Here is a 17450-nt window from a genome sequence, read left to right as displayed (position 1 = left end):
AACAAAAAATATTATTTTCCATTTTGCAATTAAAATACCCATCTGACAGCCAGTTAACTGCCACATTTGTACACACATAAAGGTGCTGCTTTATCACTGTATGCACTGTTTCATCTCAAATGAAGCCTCTATCAATGTTTGGATTTATTTTTTTTTTACCGTGTAAATCAAATTATTTGAACACTGTTCATTCATTTGCCATTAAACTAATATTTAACATCAAATTGCTGACTTTGCATGTTATATTGTATCATCATATTTGTTTAGGCTGCAAGAAAAGTGAACTCCAAAACGAACACATGGGACATTAGCATCAGTGAGTTTTATTACAATCCAATGAAATACTATTTGGCTCTCCAAAGAATAAAAATCTCAATGAACAAGTTAACAGCATGAACCGTGCACAGAGTACAATTTTGAGAATAATGGTTTATTGATGTTTTTTTAGGTATCATGTTGTTTGCATCTTGGAGAACAACAAATATGGCAACTGTGGGTATTGTTTGTCCTTACATGATGAAAATGTTGCTGCCTATACAAAATGACACCAACACTTGTTATTTTTACCAACACATTACAGCAGGCGTAATACTGAAATAATACATCTGATTAAACCTGGTCACAGAGGAGGACCTAAACTAAATCTCCGTTCAACATAAATATGACAATAAATTAAAGCCAGTGAAAGCCCTCAGATAGCTTTGTACAAATTCAAATAGGTACATAAACTAGTCTGTATTAAAACAACAAAAATTTGAAATATCAAAGCTAATTAATCACAGTGACGGCAAGCTGCCAGGAGGTGCCAGAATTATCCCAAACACGTAGAAAAGTCCCATGAGGAGGTTGAGCTTGGCCGTCTTCTGGGGGATCTTGGCGTAGCATTGGCTGCGGAACTGCTTCTCCAGGGGAAAGGCCATGGGCAGCGTGAGCAGAGGCAGCGCCATGCTGATGGTGTAACGGGTAGCGAGGATGCAGAAGAGCACGTAGGGGACGAAAAGCAGGAGGTTGTAGAGAACGTAGGACAGCGTGGGGCCTATGAGGATGGCCAGGGTGACGATGCCCGCCTGCTTGTCAGAGTCCATGTCTCTAGTGTTGTTGCTGTGGAGGATGGCTTCTGTGTTGAGGGCCAGTGGGATGGCGTACACCAGCGGCAGCACTGACAGATAGCCAACCTGCACCGCGTGGGAAAACATGACCGCCAGTGGGCCAAAGGTGATGAGGATTACCACGTCTCCCAGGGCCACGTACTTGAGGCCGATGCCTGGGGGAAAAAAGTAAATAGAAGCCACATTTAACCTTTTGATCACTGGTTGTCCACAAAGTGCCATCAAATTCTGAAAGTACAGAGGTATAGTATCTGTTCACGGTTTCATACTCTCTTGTTCCATAGGTGCAAATCAGGGCAGTCAATTGTAGTGTTTGGTTACAAATTAAAACTTGTGTTATACTGAGCCTCACAGCTGAGAGAACCCTTCTCCAGAGCCAGAGAATGCCACCGTTTTCACCAGATGAGCAGCATTAACCACTAGGGCTGCACGATATGAGGAAAATATCTAATTACGATTATTTTTGACTGATATTGCGATTGCTATGCGATTCACGATATTGGAGGGAATGATCGTTTTTGTATCATTATTCTCATTTTCATTGAAAATTAACACTGAAAGAAATTAAAATGATTGTAGTGGGATTTTTGCGAGGATCCCTAACAAACAAAGATTCTTTTCTTTAGTCTGTAGGATATGATTTGTAGGCCGGGACATCTCTGCAGCACCACAATATTTCATTCAGAATAGTTTGACACATATTTTGCCATTAACAAATATTGGGCCCCCCTGCGATTTGGATATTGCACTAGTCCATGTTGTGATTTCGATACAATTGCGATTAATTGTGCAGCCCTATCAACCACGACAAGTACAGCAGACCTTTATGTGTATCGGTGAGATCCCCTATAATGATTTTTTTTTTTTTTTTGTTTTAATCTACATTAAAGGGAAAACATTGTTAGGTTAAAAACAGCAAAACAATATTGGCCTGAATCGCAAACTGAGAGGCTGCAACAGAAAAGAGCTTCCTCTCGTTAAAACAAGCTGCAAGATGTCATTCAGAAATGCACTTCACTTCACGAAGAAATGTAACACATCAGTGTCATGTTTGTAAAATACACCGACTGCCTCAAAAGGTCCAGTACACCCGACATACAGGTGACTGTAGCTCAGTTAGTAGGGTCGGTGGTTAAAGGGAAGGGGGAACCGTTAAAGCTGACAACACACAACAATGCTGACACCTTAACTATTTGAGTAGCTAAATAAGTGAGATTTTTATGTTTCGGGTGAACTGACCATTCAACTGCAGCGAGTAAACGTTACTTCCAATACCAGATGTACTTATCGGTGTTTGTTTTTCTGCCCTTTAGTAAAAACACATGACAGAGTAACCACTTTCCTGGTATCATACGCAAGTTACTATTATACAAACACTAGTCTCGCTTTGCAAGACCAACCTCCACAGTGATGAGGAGGGTCTGGCTAGTCCACACAGCATTCCGGAATGGAAGAAAAAAACGTGCTCCGGTTTAGTGGCATTTCCTTAAACCAATCACAATCGTCATGGGCGACGCTAAGCACCGCACGGAGCCACTGCAAAATAGCCTTGGGGAGGAACTTGTTTTGGTGGAACGTGTGTTCAAAGGTTGTTTTAGTCATGCAACAGAAAACTCAGATTGGACAGAGAGTCTAGCTAGCTGTCTGGATTTACCCTGCAGAGATCTGAGGAGCAGTTAACCAGTCCTCAGAAATCAATCAAATTGTTTTGTTTTTTTTAAGATACATTTTTTTCATTGTATTTTTTTTAATATTTTTGAACATATAGAACAGACAAACACAACTGAACAAGAACACCAACCCTCACCCACCCCCCACCCTCTGCGGTATCCACCGGATTTTAAAATGTGCGTGCGTGCATGTTTTGGGTGGGGTGGCAGATGATGAAGTGAGCCAGCAATCCAAGTTAATATTTCACTCACCTCCTGTGTATAAAAAAGAGCTGGACAGTCCCCCGAAGTAAATAAGGGCTAGGTGCTCCAGTCTAAGGGTAGACAAAAAATAGAGCAGAGTGGCACACAAGCACCCCAAGGAATATAACAATGCTCCAAACATAACAACATCCTGCGGTGCCAAGATTTCATCCACAAGAGTCCTATCGTCACTCTTCTTGTGGTCAATCCCTTTGGAGAAGTCATAGTAGGTGTTTACAAGGTTGCCTGCCCCATGGACTACAAGGACGGTCACTGCACACACCATCAGAATGACCAAGTCCACAGAGCCCTCCAGTTTGTACGCCAAAGCGCTGCCAAGGGCTACTGGTGTGAGCGAGGCACTGAAGCTCCACGGTCTCAGTGCTAGCACATAGGCCGCACACTTCTGCCTCACATGCGAAGCAACACGGGCCATCCTCGACATGTGGTTAGTGCCTGGAGGATGATTGACCAAGTTACTCAGACCAGTCTGCCATTGTTGACTATTGTGACCATTTGATCCAGCCAGTACAAATGTTTGTGCCATGCTTTGTTTCTGCTCTTTGGCCATTCCTCTGCAAAGGGTCTACAGTACCAGCAACGTTCCCAAATGTCAGAGTCTGGTGCTCCTGTAGCAGTAAGAACAAACAAAATTACAAGACAAGCAACAGGCTTGATAGATATTGTACCAGTTCTCCTATAAAACAATATTCAATTTGATTTATAGTATCAAATCATAACAGGAGTTATCTCGAGACACTTTACAGATACAGTAGGTCTAGACCATACTCTATAGTTTACAAAGCCCCAACAATTCTAGTAATTCCCCCAAGAGCAAGCCATAGGGCTGAGTAACAGATTTCAATACTTTGAGGGCCAATGAAATGTGCTGTAGCATTGTATATGGAAAAGTGTCCAACATCGTATGTTGGCATCAGTTATTTGTGTGTTAACTTGTTCTTAAAAATAGATATTTCCATCTAAAACAGGACACGGAGGGCTGTATTTAAGGTATCATTAGTGACCACAGATGCATTAAAGATTGGCATCGTTTTTAAAATAAAAATAGGATTAACGTTACATGTTTTTTCCCACACAATAACTAGCGATGAAAGTATTGTTTTGGCATTAATACAGACTGGTATCATAGCAGCATCAATAACCATGTTCACAGATACCTGGCTAGCATTAATATTTAATATTAAAAAGAAATGCCACACTACAAATGTTGCCTTCCTTTCAGAAATACTCAGATCACCGAATCTTATATTTTCCTAAAGGTATTTGATAATTATTTTTTTTACATAATCAGACAATATAAGATTTCTCTGGGACTTGCAGACATAGTTGTTCACATTATTTCACAAAGTACACTTACTTTTCAAGTATGAATATTAATTGCATGACAACTATTGTTGCCGCAGCAGATCAGGTCACGGCAGGCCCACTGGCTAGAGGGGGAATAGTCTATTATAGTTGCCAGCAATGTAATAAACTGACTATGACATAACGTTACAGTAACGGTGATTCCAGCCACTTGACTTGAAAGTAAAAGTGGGTGTTTTCGAAGATGTAAAAACAGTTGCCAATTGTTTAGCTTGCCAATACACGTGGCATTTCATGAAATACTACCCACACTCAAATGCTGGATACACTGCTATCGGGAGAAACCAACACACTTGCCACCTAGCTAGATAAGGGCACCATACCCGGGAGGGGCCAAAAACCTCAGGCTAACTACTGAGATTATGGGATTAAAGATAACTGGTTAGCCACCGAGCTAACGTCTCTGTGCAGGGACAAATGTCTGACAGCAGAATTTACCTGTTATGTCTTCAACATCCGATACAAACTTGGTTTATCTCCACTTAAAAACATATTTCTGTGCCCGTTTAGTCTGGTACAGTGAGAGACAATTACATATCTAACGTGTCAACCTCGAAAGTACTAGTTGGCAACTAACTGTTCGGCATCTGACGGGCGCCATTTCCTCCGCCAAAAGTGCAACTTTGCACAGAGGTCGAAGAAACATCTTCTAATACAATGGTTCCGCCTAGCTTTTTGTTCCTACAGGCAATTTGTCACAACCACAGCACGAAAATAATACAAAAATATTCAGTTTATATCGAGACGTTAAAAACTAAACCTTGATTAATAAGAATTGTTTCTCCGCATGTTTTAAAGAACAAGGCTTGCAGTATTTTTTTACAGAAGCTAATTTTTTAATTATTAAAATCTTCTTATCATCAGAAAATCAGAAAAGGTTTTATTGCCACAATAAGTACACTTATGTGGAATTTGCCTTATTGCCTTAAATTGCCAATATTTCCATGAAATTCGAAAATGAAAAAAGGTTTTGGTATACATAAATCATAGTTCATATCTTCATAAGTAGGCCATGGCATTGTTTCCACCCACCCAAGCTCTCTGTGAAGACAATAACAAATTATGATAAAATCCTGAGTGCCTTAGAAAAAAACAAAACAAAGACGAAATCACAGGAGAGGAAATTTAGAGAGAGGTAAGTATAGGCTAAAGTGTATCTATAGAACCATTTTATGAACAGAAACTTGTAACAGTATGAATGGCAGCCCAAGTCAGGCCCACGTTTATATAACTAAAGCTGAACCATAACACAGCCTCTACCAACGAATGAAGCTATTCAGAGTAGTTGATACAGAGTGGTCCATATGGGCTTTTAGTGGAATGAGAAGTAGAACAGCAGTTTCTTTTCTCTTTCAACAAATGGTGCTGATGACATGGTTAAAGTGCAACTGCAACATTCCTGCATGCAGGTACATTACATGTTGCATTAAACACTAGGCCTATTGGTTTAGTATGAAGGTGGGGGAAGAAAACTGAATAAACTGTGATATATATATATATATATTTTTTAATTCTGTATGGGGGCATTTTAATGAAATTAAACTCATGGAACATCCCTGGGAGTTCCCAAACTGAACTTTACTTTGACTACCCAGAAATAACACATTTTATTCAGTTTAGCTACTATTCAATGTTGCTCAAAATCACATAGCCTATAGCACATTTTCCACCCAACCAGTAAGCTATGTTCGACATTCAGCAGTTGCGGCCCATGTAGCCTACACTTTACTACATGTGCCAGAACGCGCCATGTAGGCTATTGTAAAAGGCAATGGCTTGCACAAGGGGTGAGGTGTCTTGTGTGAAAAAGTAGGCTACATGCAGCATAGAGTCCCTTCTACAATTTGGCAGTAGGCTACTACAAACTGCCCTGAAACTGTCTGAGCATGGCCTACCACATTGGGATAGGGAGAAAACTAAACTACTTTTTTTTTTCCAGCCCAGCAGCATTAAATTAACCTCAGAAAGTCATATTCAAAATAGGACAACTCATTCTGCTTTAACGGAGCTCCAGTGGTTGCAACAAGTGGTTTGATGGACAGAGCGGTTTTCAGCAGTTTGGTTTTCATAAGATCGTCTCGACATTGACCCCCCCTGCCCCATCTACCGTAATATGAGCCCAGTTTTCTGGCAGGCGTACTGTGCGGAAGAGAGCAGAGCTGATGCAGTCTGCACTGCTTTCACTACCCGGTCCGTATGGTCCGCAGGTTTAACTGCGCTGCCGCACACAGCACCAGCAGCTACCCACGTAGTAGCACACTGCCGAAACGGGCAATGGCCATGAAGTAGGGTTCACGGGCATATGGTAAACCTGTGTAGTGTTCGCTGAGGGATTATTTGATTATTATTTTTTTCCTGGAGGTGTGATATCGCAGCCATGGTGTGCTGTCAGACTCCCAGAAGAAGTTTACGCTGGGGCGACTGGGGCTTCGCTCCTCTGCTGGCTGCCGCGCTGCTCAGTCTTCTGTTCGCAGGGATGCAACAAACCACAGCTTTTCCCTCCTGGAGGTTAGAGGTATGCTGTGACCACTTCATAATATGTAAGAACTGTGACTGCAACTGTAAACTCCAATGTATTGTCTGGTTTGTAATTATTAAGTTATATAAGTAAGTTGTTTCCTTTATCGTTTCAAAAGACACAACACCAAACTCCATTCAAATATCTGCGACTTAACATTTACCCTACGTTTCTGTGAAGCTACATAGCCTACTAGGAATGCTAAGGCTTGACATATTTTTAATGAGTCTATTAAAAGCCAGTTTTCAGTTCAGCATATATTGCAATTAATTATGTCAAACAGTAACTAACTTTTTAAAGTAAATTATAGGCTACAAATCCTATTCACTTGCACTAATAGTTGTAGGCTAGTTGTGAACCCAACTGTGGAAGTTTAAATTATATTGAAATAAAGTGATACATGGTGGATCCTTTATACCCCGAATTCACCAAAAGTACATAAGAGAATTAACCTGTCTTATCATGTGTTGTACAAGTCGTATATATTTGACAGTGAGTTAAATAAAATTAAAAGCCAACATTTTTTAGTGAAGTATGGTCCTCAGAACGACAGGTTTCAGGACGAGGTCAGAACTAGAATTAACAGAGTCAACGATTTTTCAAAGTAGCCTAAGCATCCCTCACACAATTTTCCTTCACTGTTATCATGCTGAAGTTCTGCATAAGAAACTGTCCATGCAATTTCAGTCATGTCTCCGGTTTCTTAAAACGTTGTAGGCTACATCACATAAAGTCACTCGATTATAGCTTAGCCATGGCAATATACATAAGGTGCAGAAGTTTGATGAATGCCATAATTAGATTAGGCAATGGAATGGATGACATGTACAGTGAATTGGATAAATGTGTTCCTCCATACTGCCACCCACCCACTGTGATACAGAGCTCAGGGATAGCTTTATGTCATTTCCTTTGCCACAAACTCAATATGTGTCAATCAAGAACACTGCTGTTGAGAATTACATAACTGCCTTAGATAAGCTTCTTGGCTAGCAGAATGAATTACAGCATAAGTAAAAGACACATCGGAGCCTAAATTGATCAGTTAGTGAATAAAGTTAGGTCACAATGCAGTCAAAGAGCATTGTTTTCTTTTATGTATACTGAAAATAATGCACTATTTGCATGATTCAAAATCTAGAGATGTATCAAAATATGTATAAAAACACAAAGTATTAACAAGCAACAATGTTTTCTATAAACGTTGACAATCAACTTTCAATGTTCAGAATATTTGACTTTGTTGAATTATATACAGAAAATAGCCTTTGTATAATGCGTAAATAATATGTAATAAGGATATAAATCATAATCCATTTTAACAGTCTCTCTGGGACTGAAGTTAAACTCTTCCAGACTAGCCCCAGGATCTTCTGGGATTCGTCCTCAGATGTTTTGTCCTCAGAGTCAGCGCTCCACCACTGGCTTCAAGGTTTAGTCTAGCGCGTTTGTTCAGCCCTCATGGTTTATGGTTCATCTCTATTTGTGCCAAAAGTGTGAGCGTACATTTGCAGTGAATATAACAAGACACAACACCAAAAGAACTGCGCTGGCCTTACTACGTTAAACACCTCATAAATCACAGACTCCAGTGTGTTAGCTGAGGCCAGAAAGCAACTGTTGTATACAAAAAGAGACCAGTATGTATAATACAATACAGAAATATTACATTTAACATCCGAGCAAAAAAAAGGCCAGTCAGTTCAACAGCAGTCTGGGACAGTCTGCCAGACTGCCTGCCCCTGTTTCACTATTTTGGTAGGAAATGAAGGAAGTACTGCATCTATTTGTCTTGACTGGGCGAAGCAGGAACAGGAACCAGAGGATAGGGTGTAGAATACATAGTGAAGGGAGTGTCTTTGATGTTTGCTCTCCATCTTCAGTACTTTTTCCCAGTAAGAAAACATGCACTGGAGCATATGTTGCATAGGTCTACCGATTGTGACCGAGTGACTAATTTGAATTCATTTTTGTGTTCTTAAAAAGGGAAATGATCAAATTCATGAAAAAAAAAAAAAAAGATTTAAAAAACAAAAAAGTCAGCAAAATGAGTATAATTTTGTAGCCTGGAAATCCAGATGAAGGGTCTGGCAATGAGTAATGAAAATGGCCCAACTCGAGGGGCGGCACCAAGCATGCATTTGAAAATCCCACTGCACGCAACTGGGTAACACTACGACCAATCACAACAATACAAGGGGTGACGTATCCAAAGCGTACCCATACGCTTAGCTACCAGCGGAGCTAACTGGTAGATTAAACTCTTGCCGTATCCTGTTGGCAAAACAGCAAAAATGTTCTTCTTGCAAAGGAACGATTTGAGCGCCGTCTTCTGTTCCTCTTTTAGATAAAAAGCCAAGTCTAACTCCTTCACTGTAGCGGCCAAAGCCGTTTCAAACAACTGGTGTTCATTCGTAGCCATCTTGCAATGTTTACTAATGACTTTGACGTCGCAGCGCTGTCGTCATCTGTTTAGCTTGCCTCTGGTCCGCCTATATCAGATACACCAATGTGATTGGTGCAGCTCGGCTACAAGGGCATAGTTAATGAGCATCATTACTGAATAGAGCTCAACAGTGACCGCCCACTTTTTTTTGGCTCTGTCTCCAGAAGCGTTTTTCCCCAATCAGTTGTTTCATTGACGTTTCGAAAATTGCTTATATAAAGAGTTTTAAGTCTGGAACCAAGCCAACCAGTTACGAGGTTAATAGTGAGCATAAAACATTTGATTCGGCGCAAAAAAACATTTTGAAAACGGCAAAAAAGGCAAAGGTACAAGACTGTGTACAGAAACTATCATAGACTTCAATGGTAGAAGCTCGCTCTAGCCGTTCGCGGTTTAGCGGGTACGGTAAACGTTTCTATGGTAACAGCGAGTTGGACCAATCAGAGACGTTGCTGTTACGCTTAGGATTGTGGGTAGTGTAGTTTTTCTCCATTAAATCACTTTCACACCTCCACACACCTGGCCAAATGCTGTGTATAAAGGGAGTGTTTGTTGGATTGTCTTCTTTGAAAGAACTTCAGATTCCGAAAGGACATTTTTCAACGCTGTTAGACAATCGGACAATAACTTAGTTTGAAGTATATTAAGGCCTTTACACTTCTCACTGCTACCTGTGTGTTGTTGGCAGGCTCTCTTCACATCTTAGACTTGATTTACAGTGTTTACACTTGTCAGTCTCTAAGCACGTATAAGGTTAAAACATGTAACTTGCCCTTTGTAAAGAAATCAAGATTTAAGGTACATGGGCGGTCGTATGTAGCTTCAGAAGTTTTTCAGTTTTAAAGCGCCCATATTATGCTCATTTTCAGGTTCATAATTGTATTTTAAGGTTGTACCAGAATAGGTTTACATGGTTTAATTTTCAAAAAACACCATATTTTTGTTGTACTGCACAGCTCTCGCTCACTGCTGCAGATCCTCTTTTCACCTGGTCTCTGTTTTAGCTACAGAGTGAGACCTCTTTTTTCTTCTTCTTCTTCTGTACTATCTTTGATTGCACTCTCACATGCAGTAGCTCAGATGTAGATCATGTCAGCTAGCTAGCTCCATAGACAGTAAAAGAAAGGCTGTTTCTCCAACTTCGGTCAGTTACAAGGCAGGATTAGCTGGGAGACTTCTAAATGAGCACATGTAAGTAGTTCTTTTGTAGATTATGGTAAACTTGTGTATGGAATGTTTTGCTATTGAGAACGAGGTAGCATGCCAGCGTTCGCATTAGCGTTAGCATACTAAGGACTAAAGCTACGAGCTAACGGTTGCGGCTAGCCAGCTCGTTTTGCCGTTTTGCCGATTTTGAACAGCTCACCCAGAGGCTGAAGGCAGGACACATTCAGAAACTGTATCTCACTCAAAACAGCATGGATGGATTTTTTTCAAAGTTTGTATGCGTGTGGAAGCACCAGAGACACAAAAGAACACCCCAAATCCCAGAAAAAGTGTTTTTTTCATAATATGGGCACTTTAATGCACATTTTCTGCAATCCTTCTTAAATGTATCAGTCATGACAAGAAGCCTTCCTGCTGTCAAGCACAGAATGGGCTCCTTGGGTCAGAATTGACTTCCAAGTGTTGGAAAGTGGATTTATTACTTAAACCCATCTCCATAAAAAGTTATAGACTATCAACTGGTGCGATCACTATTATGGAATATCGCAGCCAAGGAAAACCACAACTTAACTTCAGTCAAAGAATATTTATGAAAGCACTAAAATGCAAAACACCCATAGCCGGCCTTTCAAAGCAATAAAAATATCGTAGAATCCAGGTGTGATGATTTGGAGTTACCCATCCCCATCCAAAGGGACATCAAACACAACCTATCTGTGAAAAGGCTCATACTTTATGTTTGGAAAGCACTTTTACTGCTGACCACTTCCTGTTTCCATAAGATGGAATGCCCTAGCATGAAAATCTAGTATGTAACATACAGATGCAAAGCACTGAAATTGCAGCAACTGAGTGCAGTTGTAACTGTCAAGATTACAAATGGAGTTCAATGCCTGCAGCTTCAAAAGTCAAACCCTTTCTGTGGCTTGTAATATACATTCAACTAAAAAGAATGTATCTTATTGATGGAATGTTGATCCCAATAACAGCTTCAGATGTTCCTTCACTTGAGTGTGAGGTGATTAATTAATGGTTTTTCTTTGTCCAAGGAAGAAGCTTACACCACTGTGTTGCTCATTGGGATCCGCAAAGAGGCCCGGTCACATGTGCTTCACCTCTCCAGGAACAAGCGCTACACCCTCACCCCGGAGCAGCTCAAATGGGACAAGTTCAAGCTAACATACAAGTATTAATTTGCAATTCTTCCTCTAGTCAACACAACAGCAAAGTACAGTTGTAGAAAATGGAAGAAAAAAAACCAAAATAGCTGAAAAACAGCATAGTGACGTAGACTGGTTTTGGCAATGAGTAATGAAACTGGTTTTGGCAGGAAAACAGATATTTCTTCAGTTAAAGTAGGCATTATCAAATGAAATCAGACTGTTGGTGTGGGTTAGCAGCACCTTAATGGAATTTTTTACCCCAATTTGAAGAGCTTGTCAATATCTTTTCATCTCACGTCAGTCAAAATGTCCATTTAAGGTTGTAGGGCCAACAACAGTCACTTACAGAACTCTCTGCTTGCATTTGTCATAGGGGAAAATAAAGTAGTATATGGTGGACTCTTGCACCCACACTGCAATTGATTGGTTACAAAAAATTGGATTGTGCTGCACTAACTGTTTGGAGAAGATCCAATGTTCTCTCTGGAACTGTGCAAAGATGATCCCATTAAGTCCTTTATAAATAGATTGGATTTAACCAAAGAGGTGTAATCACTGGGTTTTGGTGAACAAACTTTAGTGGACAGTGGACCAAAATATTAGCCAAATTTCAGTCGTTCCTGAGTTAGTAAAACAACATCTTCATCTCTTCCATATTGACAGTGGATGATACCGACTGATCACTATCTGATTCGTATTAAAAGTATCCATATCAGTCCAACCCTAGTCGAGATATAAGAGAATATCAAGTAATGGAGCTGTTTGCAGTACTTGTGGGAATTCTGTCTGAACAGTAGCCATTGTGTTTTGGCAGATTCCTCTGCTGTGGAAGAATGTGTGTAGAGGCCAATAATAACCACATAATGCTGTTGTTTCTGAGCAGGTTGCTCTCCTACCCTACAAACTTGATAAATGCCAGTGACACGCGTCGAGGCATCGCCAAGGCTTTTGGCATGTGGAGCGACGTCTCACCTTTCAGCTTCAGAGAGGTGCCAGCTGACCAAGAAGCAGCCATTAAGATCGGTGAGTACTCTGCATGTGGCTGCATCAATCCCCGACAGATGTTCCTTTGCTCCCGAGCTCCAGACTTCTGCTTTGTCGTCACTGTTTTTTTCTCTCCGTGCTGTCATCGCAGAAATGTCTTCGCCTCCAAACGTATTAAATCACACTACCGCGACTATATTACCAAGCTTATATTCAGCATGATTCATAATTCTAAATGAAAAAAGAAAAAGAAATGCTTAACAACTTCCATGCATGTGTCAGCCTATGGTAAAGCAGTCTACATCTGTCCCTGTGGGTGTAAACTCCAGGCTCCTGCATATATTCTCAGTGACAGTGAGAGGAATGGTTGTCATCCTGTGGGGTGAAGGCTGAAGAAAGAGCTCTGTGTTTTGTAATTCATCACCCCCCCTCCGCTGTTGTCTACACAGAGTGAAATAATGGAGTGAGGGTTTCCCTCCTTGGCTCCTCGGTATGTCTCTCTCTCTCTCTGTCTTGGCAGGCTTCTACCCCATCAACCACACGGACTGTCTGCAGTCCTACTTGCACCATTGTTTCGACGGCATCACAGGAGAATTGGCTCATGCTTTCTTCCCGCCAACTGGCGAGATTCACTTCGACGACCATGAATACTGGATTCTGGGAAACATGCGCTTTAGCTGGAAGAAAGGCATGGGTCTTTATCCTTTATGTTTGTTAAAACTGCTAATATTTAACCCATAAGGTGATGGATGCAGCAGACGCTGTGCTGGACAGCTTGCGGGGTGCACGGCAACTGAAAGAGAAAATAATCAACAGTACCTTTGTTGCAGGGGTTTGGCTGACGGATCTTGTCCATGTGGCAACTCATGAAATTGGCCACGTCCTGGGACTCATGCACTCCTTGGACCCGAAAGCTATAATGCACCTGAATGCAACTCTGACGGGGCGCAAGCTGATCACACAGGATGAGGTGTGGGGTTTGCACCGTCTCTACGGTATGTTCACAATCCTTCTTACTTTTCTACCAGAACATTAATGGGAAAGCTCTCCTTTAGGGCTTCGACAATTGATAATACATCTGACAACATTGTCAGTCATCCAGGACACAGGATGTCTAGTAGTAGGAAGTAAAATTGACTTATTTGGTTTTGAAGACATTTTGCAATTCATCCCAGGGGAACTACTGAAGCCTCTTGAATAAAATGGAAAACATCCTTAAGACCTAAACAGCAAATCCAGTTCTCCTTCTGGGATCAGACTACATAATAGGTCTGATGGCCCACCCTGACAGATGTGGGATGTCAGGAATCAAAAGAGTTGTCTGTAATAGTGGAAGCCAACTGGCGCAGCATGTGATGAACCTCACAGCAATTTGGCAACTTCTGCGATTTCCATGACGTTGGCGTTAAGTGCTTTACATGCCAAAGCGGAAGAGGAATGATGTTGTTGGTGCTGTCAGGTGGAACAGGAAAGTCAGTCCCTGGCACCATCTTCCCGATCACCTGCACATGGAAGTCATGAAAGACGGCAAGTCACACTGTGACCATCTCCAAAGGCCAACATATTGTGTGGTCCGATCCCAGCGTTAGAAGAATTGTGTCTAGATGCACTTGTGAAGAACCAGCTGTACAAAAACCTTTAATCCATTTTTGGCCACAATCAACCAGAAAGTAGACTATAGCGTTTGTCTTTGACGACACTGAACGTGGTATTAATGAATGTTGTATAAATTACTCATGAGTCATCATTAGCGTGTATTATGGTGAGTCATTTTCATTGGAACAAAAAGTAGATCGGAGATCCAAATTCCTTTGCTGCTGACTTGTCTGATCCTCCTCCTCCTCCTCCTTCTCCCTCTCTCCTCCAGGATGTTTGGACCGGTTATTTATCTGTCCGGCCTGGGCTCGGAAAGGCTATTGTGACAGCAAGCGTAAACTGATGCAGAAGCACTGCCCCTCCAGCTGTGATTTCTGTTACGGTAAGACGCAGCAGCAAAGCAGCAGCAGCAGTCCAGGGGAGAAAAAAAAGAAGTTTTCTCTCAATTGAGCAGCGCAAGAAGCTGCTGTGAACTGTTTGCCAATGGAGCAACGGGAGCCAACAGGGTCCAGCCATGCAGAGCAGCGATGGGGGTTTTAAAGAATCTGATTTGAAGGGAGATTACACTTGCCACTGGAGGAGTTTGTGTTTAGTTCTGGAGAGTACCAGCATCCCAAGGGAGGAAATGTGTGTTTTAGCCCAGAACACTGACAGAGCAGAGCAGGTACCCATTCATTGCTGTCTCCACACCAAATATTGATAACACATGAGCAATATGACAGCCTAAGCCACTTGAGGTTTACTGTCGGACGCACTGGTGCTCAGGTCTCCTGTTGCACAACAGGAAATGGCTCCACTTAACCATCTCAGCCCTTAGATTGTGGCTTTCTGAGATTTTTGTCAGCAACAAGGGACAGTGTGGAGAGAGGCAAGAGGATACGATTCCTGGCTCGCAGTAATCTGTTCCTCATTGTTGATTGGGAGACGTTGTACGGCTGTGGAAAATTCCTAAGTGATTCCAAACCGCTGGAATTTCAGACTGCGGCTTGAGGGTTAGAGACACACAAGGTCAATTTGGATTTTTGCGGCATTAACGAGAGCGACTGTTTTTTAAGCAGGCTCTCGAGTTGATCACAAGGCGGCCTGTTGTGTTTGTCAGAAAGCAGATGGGAGAGATTATATTGATAAGACATCCGCGGCGCCGGCAGGTCAGGGGTTGTGAAAAGCGCATTAAGTGTCTGACGTGATAAGGTTTGTATCAAAAAGTTTGACGGTAATCAGAGTTTCAGGGAAAGTCTCCAGACGATGAAGTACACTGAAGTGTAGCATAATCTTCTTTTTTTTTTTTCTTCTTCATTGCTCTCAGATGATTGGTCAGGATCATTTAGGCTCTTAACTTTGGTGTGTCTTATTTTGGAGCATCAGCTTAAGTGTTTCTCTCCAATCCTCTTCAGAATTTCCTTTTCCCACTGTGGCTCCCACCGCGACACCCCCGAGGACCAAGCACAAGCTGGTCGTCGAGGGCAAGAAGCTCACTTTTCGTTGTGGGAAGAAAATAGCATCGAAGAAAGGCAAAGTATAGTGAGTTTCTCTCTGTAATCTGTTATCAGTCCACCCAACCGCAGTGATGCGACCGCACGATTTCCAGTGGTGAAATGTAACAAAGCACATTTACTCAACTACTGTACATAAGTACAAATTTGAGGTACTTGTACTTTACTTAAGTCTTTTTTTTTTTTCATGCCACTTTCTACTTCTACTCCACTACATTTCAGAGGGAAATATTGTACGTTTTACTCCACTACATTAAGCTGACAGCTTTAGGTACTAGTTACTTTACAAATTAAGATTTTTGCACACCAAACACATGTAGTTATAGTTATTATAAATTAAAGTACCCAATAATATTTGGTTATTTGGTTGTTTACTTAAAGGTATCTACATAAGAGTGACATGACACTGTCATGAACATGTCATAAACGTTTATGACATAACACTTCTGTCATTGTCATTCGGTTTTTGTCAAGTTAACAAGTTAGGGTTAGAGTTAGGGTTCATGTGTCATGACAGTGTCCTGACTGTGTCATGTGTTCATGACAGTGTCATGTCACTCTTATGTAGATACCTTCAAGTAAAGTGTTACCCAATCTTTATGCCTACAAGTAAAGCTGAAATGATTAGCCAAAGAAACACCTAGTTGATTGACAGAGCTGTTTTGATTGTTTCCAGTTTCTAAAATGTGAGGACTTTTCTGCATTGAGTACTTTTAATACTTTTAGTACAGTTTTCTGATGATACTTGAGTAATATATTATTTTCAATGCAGGACTTTCACTTGAAACAGAGTATTGTTTACAGTGTGGTATTAGTAAGTACAGGATCTGAATACTTCGTCCACCACTGATGATTTCACTGAGAGCCGTCTAACGTCTGACTCCTGTTTCAGCTGGTACAAGGACGGCGAGCTGCTGGAGTTCTCTCACCCCAACTACATCTCCCTGAAAGATGACCACATTACTATAGTGGCCAACGCCATCAACGAAGGCACGTACACCTGCATTGTGAAGAAAAAAGACAAAGTTCTCACAAACTACTCATGGAGAGTGCGTGTGCGCTTCTGAAGGCTTCTGCACAATCAACGGGACACATTTACGCATACGCTCACAAGGACACCTCATTCACCATGGGCACATATTTCGTCTTTCCTTTTTCTTCCGCAAACAACTGTCTATCGTTGACTGTAACTGTGTAAATGCGTTTTAATAGGTGCAAATAATAAATGTTCAGTGACAAATAGTATTCTAGTGAAAACACCATCTGTGAAAAGATGTTCATGACAGACATTGTGGTTTCCATTATATTTGGTGATAAAAGATTCTTGCAGCCTCAGTCAGCTGTTTGGGACAATACGGTCTACTCTGGGTTCATCAAGCCTGGATTTCTTCAAAGCTCTTGCTAAAGCAGTGGTGGTCCAAGGCCACCCTGGGGTTCTTGGGGTGCTCCCAGCAAAATGGGAACTAATTAGATACTACTGTAGTTAAATTCAAAAGATATTAGCTAAGCTGGACAACGCATGGCAGTATCTTCTCATACAATAAACACAAAATATTCCACTATATGTCCCTGAGAAAAAGTGTCATCCAAAAAAACATCCATGTCCCTAATGTGTTTTGGTTTAGGGGGCCTAAAAACTTTTCAGAAGCCCTTGCTTAGATGAATGCCATTTGAA

General features: G+C 41.3%; 2 protein-coding genes across 4 annotated transcripts; one reads left to right on the top strand and one right to left on the bottom strand.

Annotated features, from left to right (window-relative positions):
• Positions 1–302: 302 nt before the first annotated feature.
• On the bottom strand, positions 303–5024 carry ubiad1 (UbiA prenyltransferase domain containing 1). Of its 2 annotated transcripts, XM_078254477.1 has the most exons (4): positions 4847–5024; positions 4401–4473; positions 3032–3651; positions 303–1264 (listed from the first exon to the last, which is right to left on the bottom strand). In XM_078254477.1, exons 3-4 carry the CDS (start codon positions 3591–3593, stop codon positions 777–779), a joined length of 1050 nt encoding a protein of 349 aa, XP_078110603.1. In that variant the 5' UTR covers positions 3594–3651; positions 4401–4473; positions 4847–5024; the 3' UTR covers positions 303–776. The 2 variants fall into 2 exon arrangements, with proteins under 2 accessions (XP_078110603.1, XP_078110602.1); XM_078254476.1 differs by lacking the exon at positions 4401–4473.
• Positions 5025–6484: 1460 nt separating this feature from the next.
• mmp23ba (matrix metallopeptidase 23ba) lies at positions 6485–17018 on the top strand. 2 transcript variants are annotated; one of them, XM_078254475.1, is made up of 8 exons: positions 6485–6923; positions 11589–11725; positions 12586–12725; positions 13207–13374; positions 13517–13681; positions 14554–14664; positions 15677–15793; positions 16668–16822. In XM_078254475.1, the coding sequence occupies exons 1-8, from the start codon at positions 6786–6788 to the stop codon at positions 16721–16723; spliced, it is 1032 nt and encodes a 343-aa protein (XP_078110601.1). In that variant the 5' UTR covers positions 6485–6785; the 3' UTR covers positions 16724–16822. The 2 variants fall into 2 exon arrangements, with proteins under 2 accessions (XP_078110601.1, XP_078110600.1); XM_078254474.1 differs by having other exon boundaries at positions 6492–6923; positions 15677–15803; positions 16668–17018.
• The last annotated feature ends 432 nt before the right edge of the window (positions 17019–17450 follow it).

The sequence above is a fragment of the Sander vitreus genome, chromosome 7 (genome assembly GCF_031162955.1).
Source record: "Sander vitreus isolate 19-12246 chromosome 7, sanVit1, whole genome shotgun sequence".
Lineage (NCBI taxonomy): Eukaryota > Metazoa > Chordata > Actinopteri > Perciformes > Percidae > Sander > Sander vitreus.
The sequence above is the reverse complement of the archived record's forward strand: the minus strand, read 5'-3'. Positions and strand labels throughout refer to the sequence as shown.